Source organism: Penaeus japonicus, unplaced genomic scaffold, assembly GCF_977035675.1.
Source record: "Penaeus japonicus unplaced genomic scaffold, GWHDUDI00000001_assembly GWHDUDI00000029, whole genome shotgun sequence".
NCBI classification, from domain to species: domain Eukaryota; kingdom Metazoa; phylum Arthropoda; class Malacostraca; order Decapoda; family Penaeidae; genus Penaeus; species Penaeus japonicus.
The window spans coordinates 17703438-17710937 of record NW_028234431.1 but is presented as its reverse complement, the minus strand read 5'-3'; the positions used below and the strand labels follow the sequence as shown (position 1 = coordinate 17710937).

Sequence of the window (7500 nt, the reverse complement as noted above, 5' to 3'; positions counted from 1 at the left end):
CGGGTCCTCTGCACCCTCTTCCCCTCCTCCCCTTTTCATTCGCTCCCCTCCTTTCCCCCTTCGCCTTTTTAAAAATCTTTGCACTCTCCTTCGTATCTCCATCCACTCGTATTTTTATGTATTTTCTTGTTTTATATTTTACATGTCCACTTTATTTACTTTATTAAATAACTACGTTCTCGCCTCTTTTCCCTTCACTGTCTGTTATCTCCTCCCCTTACTTCATTTGATCATTCCCTTCCCCTTTTCACCTCGATTCCTCTTAACTTTCTTTTCTCTTCATGTTCATATATTACTTCCCTTTTCCCTCCATGTTGTGCTGTTTTTCTCTCGTTATTTCCAGCTCTTCTCGTCGGTTCTTTATCATACCAGCAGCAATTTCTACAAGAACATTGATAAGTTGAGCGCAGTGTAGTGGTGCCATTACCATGGCAACCATTTTTTTGCTCTTACCACGGTTCTCTTCTGTAATTTCAATTTAGTTCGATTCACTCTCCACAATTTCACTTGAATGAGGTTTGTGATTTACTGTTTGTGGCTGATCAGAGCTAAAAGGAGATAGGGAAAGAGGGACGCGATTTCAGAAGTTATTTTTAGTAAGTTGAATACATAGACGGCTCTCTGTTTGAGGATGAAAGGGATGCGCACTTAAATTATATTTTCTTGCTATCTTTACCTTAATTCTAACGGCGTTTTGATCTCCGTTCTCGCCACAATCTTCAACATATATATATATATATATATATATATATATATATATATATATATATATATATATATATATATGTGTGTGTGTGTGTGTGTGTGTGTGTGTGTGTGTGTGTGTGTGTGTGTATGTGTGTGTGTATGTGTGTACACACACACAAACACATCTGTATATATTCTCTCTCTCTCTCTCTCTCTCTCTCTCTCTCTCTCTCTCTCTCTCTCTCTCTCTCTCTCTCTCTCTCTCTCTCTCTCTCTCTCTCTCTCTCTCTCTCTCTCTCTCTCTCTCTCTCTCTCTCTCTCTCTCTCTCTCTCTCTCTCTCTCTCTCTCAGTCGTATAGATATGCTGGTGGATATATTCAAAATAGTGCTAGACCACACACATTCGGCTTCAACTCTTCGCACCTGTTGGGGTGACGATCCGCTTAATAGATGTTAAGGGGACGTGAGAGATGTCCATGATTGTATTCAATTTGTACCTGTTTATTCCCTGATTACGGCGGGGCTGAACGGTTCCGCAAGTTGTAGCGAGATGGATTTTTATTTTATTAGTTAAATCATTAGGGACACATTCTCTTGTGGAGGAATGAAAAGATTTTTCTTTTGGACAAAAAAGTTAATGAGTTTTCTCTTCCTTACAGTGTGTCCTCCAGGCAAGTTCAAGGATGCTGTGGGTGCGTCTGCATGTCGTGCATGCCCAGACCACAGTGCCGCTCCTCATGCAGGTGCCACCGAGTGCCGTTGCGACACTGGCTATTACCGTGCTCACAAAGATCCCCGGAGCATGCCATGTACCCGTAAGTTATACACCATATGTATAAACATGTATAGGGATAGATTTCATTTCATGTGTAATGTAAGCATTCTTTATTAATTCATAGTTATCTTTAATTTGATATGGGTAAGTAAATCAAAAGAGTGCAAAGTAAATTGCAGAAGTGGTGATTGTCATAATACATGTAAAAACTGCACAGCCCTTTTGTATCCCCAAAGGTCCTCCAAGCAAGCCCCAGAATGTCACAGCCAACGTCTTGGATCAGTCCACGGTCATCCTAGGATGGCAGCCTCCGGTTAATGATGGCGGCCGCACCGACATCCTCTACAGGGTCATCTGCGATGCTTGCAGTAATCAGGTGTCCTACAATCCACCCCAGGTTGCAGAGGTAGTTGTTTTATTTTTATTTTTATTTTTATTTTTATTTTTATTTTTTTCCTGTATTAAGTAATGAAAATAAAAGATAACAAAGAAAAGTTATTTAAGGTATACAGTATGTTTTTTTTTTCTTTCCAGGAGAGCTTCAACACAACCCAGGTTACCATCACTGGCCTGTATCCTGTAACCACTTACAGGTTTCAGGTCTTTGCAGAGAACGGAGTTTCTGATCAGGGTCGAGATCCCCAGTATGTTGATATAACTGTGACCACAGAAGCATCAGGTGAGTCAGTTTATATGGTGTTTGCAGAAAGAAAAAAAAAAGTTTAGTTTATTGGTATTTTTGTTGATTCAGCTTGCTGAATGATATTAATTTTTTGACATTATGACAGTATAATCTCTCCAAATCATGACAAAGATTGGTGAAAAGTGTAAGGGAGAGCAGTATATATGTATATATATATAGAAGTGCACATACCTTGCACGTAAATCCAGTTTGTGTTGTAATTGTATATAAACCTTGAACATACATTGTCAATCTAAGAATTAGTTTGTCTGTCTCATCACAACCTGTTAGTCATTCATATTAGTATACCTATTAATTGCCTACAGCAATATTTTTGTCATATGAAATTGCCATCATATAGATACATATATATATAATATATATATATATATATATATATATATATATATATATATATATATATATATATATATATATATGTATATATATGTATATATATGTATATATAAGTATATTTATATATGTATATATATATATGTATATATATACATGTATATATATATATATATATATATATATATATATATATATATATATATATATATATATATATACATATATATATGTTGAGGATTTTTCAATGTAAATATTTGATGTTTGAATGTAGAGAATTGTTCATATATAGTGTTAAGATTAGCAGAAGTCTGGACATGTCCTTTAGTAACACGTCCCTTCCCTTCTCCCCTGATAAAGGTGGCTTTATGGTGATTGGCTCCGATACAGAGGGTGGGTTCTTATTGTAGTTTGTCTGTAATTGATGTAGTTTTTGTAGTTCAGCTTTTTTCCCTTTCATGATTGTCTCCTTCATTCAACTTCTTAGAAGCATTTTGTAGTTCTTGTACCTAATTGTTGGAAAAAAAAGAATTCAGTTGTGAAGAACTGCATCATATAGACATTAACTTTTTTCACTTTTCATGAGACTTGATAGTGTGAAATATATATTTGAGTAAACCTCATGGATTTTATAAGTTCTCACAACTTTATTATCAGTATTGTTTTTCTTTTTAATTGTAGATATTTTTTAACTTTAGAAAAATGGATCAAGATGCAGAAAATACATGTAAAAAAAAGAGATCATACATAGATATCTGTAATGAATTTCTTTAGACTTTTTTCTTTTTTTTGCATGATTTTTTAAAAGAAAGTTTGTAGATAGATATTATTGGACATATGTAATTTTTTGTACTAAATATATATTTTCTTGACAGTTCCAGCCATGGTGAGCAATGTCCATGTTACCAGTGTGAAGAGCACTGAAATATCCCTTGCTTGGGATGCTCCCAATGACCCAGATAATGAAATTGAAATGTATGAGGTAAGAAAAAAATTCTTTGGCACCAGAATGAAGAGCATTCATTATTATGCAAATATTCAACAAAATTTTATATTCTGAATTGCTATTCTTGTTCTAACTTGTATTGTATGGATTGTTTTTGTTTTCTCATAATCTATGATGTATATTGATATAGTGACATCTTTTAATTTCACTTTGATCTTTTATTGAAATTGAATGTTTAGAAACAGAAGTTGGTTTTCAATTTTATTCAGATTTGCCATATAAAAACACAACAAAGAAACATGCTTCTATGTACTAACATTTTCTAGGTTCGGTACTTTGTCCGTGGGATGGAGAGCAATTCATCGAGTTTGTTAGCAACAAAGGAAGAGTCATCTGTCGGTGCACTAAGACAAAGAACAGAATATGGTTTTCAAGTTCGTGCCAAGACCGCCAATGGCTTTGGGGATTACTCTCCCCCGATCTACAAGATGACCGGGCAGCTGCTTAGCCCAGGTAGGGATCAGAGCTACCAGGAAATTGGCTCCACACATGGATTTGCAGAGAAAGTTCTTCTCTCATGTTGTCTTATTTGTTTGATATGCTATATTTTTTTATTTTAACAAAACAAAAAAAACACAAGTTTTGCTAAAGACATCATGGAACTTTTAACAGTATCTTTTATTGTTTCTTTAAACTTATGTCATGCCATTCCTTCCTTTAGCTTATGTTGGTGATGAAGACAATACACAAGTGCGGATCATAGTGGGAGCCACAGTTGGAGCTTGTGTTGTTATTGCAGTAATTGTCATCATGACGCTGTTGTTCTTGAGAAGGTGCAGTATAGTTACCTGAATTTTACTCCCATTTTATGTTTGTGATTTGTAAATTTGCATATTTATTTGAATTTTCAATCAATTTCTCTGAATTAATGAAGCAAGATCAAATTATGATTTTAAAAGTTGTGTTAATATCTGTGTATGGTATATTGCTTTTTCCACAATGTGATTTTTGTCTTTATCCTTTGTGATTTACACAGATTCCTCAATGATGATTTCTTCGTAGTATTTAGTATTTCACTATTTAATATTTTCAACAGATTCAAATAACAATCTTGTGCATGAATTTTCTTTTCATGATATTTTAAAAACATTTTTTTCTTTTTGTAGAAGATTTTTTTTTCCCTACAACTTAAAACAAAAAAAATCTATTGGCAAATGTTTGATTGGTTTTAACTTTCCTGTTGAAAAATGTATCTCTTTTCCGACTGTTCTTTATGGTTTCTCTGGCATGAGAATGGTGGTGGGTGGTTCCTTTAGACTAAACTTGATTTGTTTACGTGTTTCAGCAGAGGCACAGATGAGTGCAATAAGAAGCAGCCCTCAGACTGTGACACCCTGGAATACCGCAACGGTGAAGGTAAGAGTAGTAATCTCTTTGACATCTGTTGTTTGTAAGGAATTTCAGAATGAACTTTGATGGTGTTTGTTTTTCTATTTATTTTGTTTTAGCACTCTTTAGTTGATTTTACTCCAGTTGACAAACTCATATGAAAGAAAGAAAAGAAAAAAGAAGCAAAAAAGATTCAGTGGTATTGTTGTAACTTCAAAGTTGCAGGGTTTGTTTCTTTCAACATTCTCATGTTAACTTGAGACAAGAAGTTCTGATGTTAACCTGAGAAAGGAAAAAAGGGTCTTGTTTTATTTCCCTTCCCAAAGTACATCTGTACTGGAAATCAAAAGCCAACTTACCTAACAGATACCACCAACTTGTGTCTTCCTGCGTTACACCCTGCCTGCTTTAGAACTGGTCATCTCACCCCGTGGACCCTAAACACATCTCCTCTGTACAGTACGTGTAGCACCCACCAGACTCCTCCTGCTCCTCGCGCTCTCCCCTCTCTCATGCTCAGCGTCGAGTCCCATGCGCTTGGATCGCATGTATTGAAAGCTACACCCCCAGATTGTTACTCTTTCATTATTGTACAAGTATGATTGGAGGACTTGCCTCGTGTTATTGCAGGAGCTACTCCTTTCATTACCCCCTCCCCTCCCCTCCCCTTCCCCATCCACATCTTGCCCACACTCTCTCTGTCTCTGTCTCGTCTCTCCTTGCATTGTTGGAGTGCAATACAAATTGCCTGACACTTTTCATAGCCTGCACACTGATATATCACGACACTCCCTGTAACCCTGCATAAGGAATTGAAGCTGTCACAAGTCCAGAGTGTAACCCTTGTAGTATGTACAGACTGACTGTCATTTTTTTATGACTGGTTTCATGTATTTTGAGTAGATACCAAAATGCAATTTTTTCCCCCCTCCCCCATGTCTTGTTCCCATGACATTGGGTTTTGATGACTTTTTTTCCTCCAAAGATTGACGAGGGAAAAGAATTGCCTTAACTATGCATTTGAAACCTCATATGACAATAATGAGAAAACAAACAAGAATCTCATTTGGTTCATATAGTAAATGACTTTTGATATATTGAAATATGTATATATAGATAGATAGATTTGAAAGGTTTCAAAAGCAAAAAAAAAAAAAAAAAAAAAAAATCCCATTTGTGAATATCCTTGGGTAAGGAGAACTAAAAACTCTGACTGGCCCACTTTCCCTTTCCCCTGCCATCACCCTCCCAGGACTAATTGTCACCTTCAGTAAGTGTAAGTCTTATGCCTGGCCCTTCTGTGCATACCATCATCATCCTGCTGCATCCAGCTGGCATCCTTTAAGGAGCCTTGCTTCTCTCTCTCTTTCTCTCTCGCTCTCTCTATCCATATTATAGCTGCATGCACGCTCTGTGTCCACCCTGGCTCAGAAAAAAAAAGGAAAAAACATCTTGCTCCTTTGCTTTTTATCTGTTCTCTCTGAGAAAGGGCTTGAAAAAGAGCCACCTGTCTTGGCTACCATGTGACAGCAACCTATGAGCATTTTGCAAATTTATTGCAAGCATCATGTTTCGCTTCCTGCCTTAATGTTGCAGTTTGTGCTTTTTGTATGAATAGCCTTTATGTATATGGTAGGGGGTAATTATAGCTTTTAACATTTGGTTTTGGAAGTTTAGTTTTGTAAATAACACAAATTATTTTACTTACCTGCACTTGAGTCAAAATAGGGAGATATTGTTTCCTAATAACCTAACAATCAGTAACAATCGGCTATATACATAGCAATTGAAAGTCTTCCTAGAAAGCCCATAGAAGCTTTAGCAAGTGGAAAAGAACTTTCATTCTCTCCTTTCTCATTAATACCTCATAGAAGCCTCCAAACTGCAGTACTAGAAAGCAGTATTTTCATTCAGAATTACTTACAAGAAGAGCCAGAGACCAAACCCCATAAAGGCATGTATGTATAGATAACTCAGGCACCCATTTAGTGTAAGTTGGCCCTGTTGTTTGTTGTCGTTACAGAAGTGAGACACCCTAGTTGGTAATTTGTGTTTAACTCCCGTATTTTTACCCATCTATTACAGTGCACGGTGTTTTGGAAAACCCACCCATAGTCCAAACCCACATCACCGGAAGTAGTAAGTATTAGAGCCCTGATGTCCTTACTAACACCTGGCTATTGGAGAGATAAATAAAATTGAAGAGAGAAAAAGAAAACAGAAAATGAAGACATGTCAAAAGTATAACGATATCTGTCTTAAGGGAAATTTTGCTCAAATTGGGTTTTTATGTTTTTGAAGAATGTTTTGCATTGTCTAGTTTATTGGTTTTACACTTGTTTTGCCAAAATTTTATTTTATCACTTCCCTCCCCAAAGCCTCTGCCCTTATTACCAAGTATGTATGTCCTGTGTTATGTCCCTTCAACCTATCCTAAATATGTCCTTAACCTACAAATCCTAACAAATAGGAGTAGTTATAATAACCTCATTTCTATTACAGTTATTGTGCCTTGCTTTACTAATGCTGATTAATTGTATTGTTATTATTATTTGTTTTTACCTTTTCTTCTCTTGTGGGTAGTTAAAACCACATTAAATTGCATTTCTAAAAAGCTTATAGACTTTTTATTGCAATTAGAAAAAAAGATTCATTAAAAAGATTAGA

At 35.8% G+C, this 7500-nt stretch overlaps 1 protein-coding gene across 17 annotated transcripts in view; it reads left to right on the top strand.

Annotated features, from left to right (window-relative positions):
• Positions 1-7500, top strand: part of Eph (Eph receptor tyrosine kinase) — a 464228-nt gene that overhangs the window by 444163 nt on the left and 12565 nt on the right. For 3 of the 17 annotated variants that reach the window (XR_006223093.2, XM_043013348.2, XM_086553992.1), the window contains 10 exons: positions 1347-1502; positions 1699-1868; positions 1997-2141; positions 2859-2891; positions 3374-3480; positions 3771-3957; positions 4166-4277; positions 4790-4860; positions 5200-5292; positions 6919-6972. Coding sequence is in view for 13 of the 17 variants with exons in the window: in XM_043013348.2 (XP_042869282.1) it covers positions 1347-1502; positions 1699-1868; positions 1997-2141; positions 2859-2891; positions 3374-3480; positions 3771-3957; positions 4166-4277; positions 4790-4860; positions 5200-5292; positions 6919-6972 (1128 nt within the window). In the remaining 4 variants the exon portion in view is untranslated. Of the gene's footprint in view, positions 1-1346; positions 1503-1698; positions 1869-1996; positions 2142-2858; positions 2892-3373; positions 3481-3770; positions 3958-4165; positions 4278-4789; positions 4861-5199; positions 5293-6085; positions 6110-6918; positions 6973-7500 lie in introns of all 17 variants that reach the window. The other 14 variants (XR_015192478.1, XM_043013398.2, XR_015192480.1 and 11 more) reach the window with 11 other exon arrangements.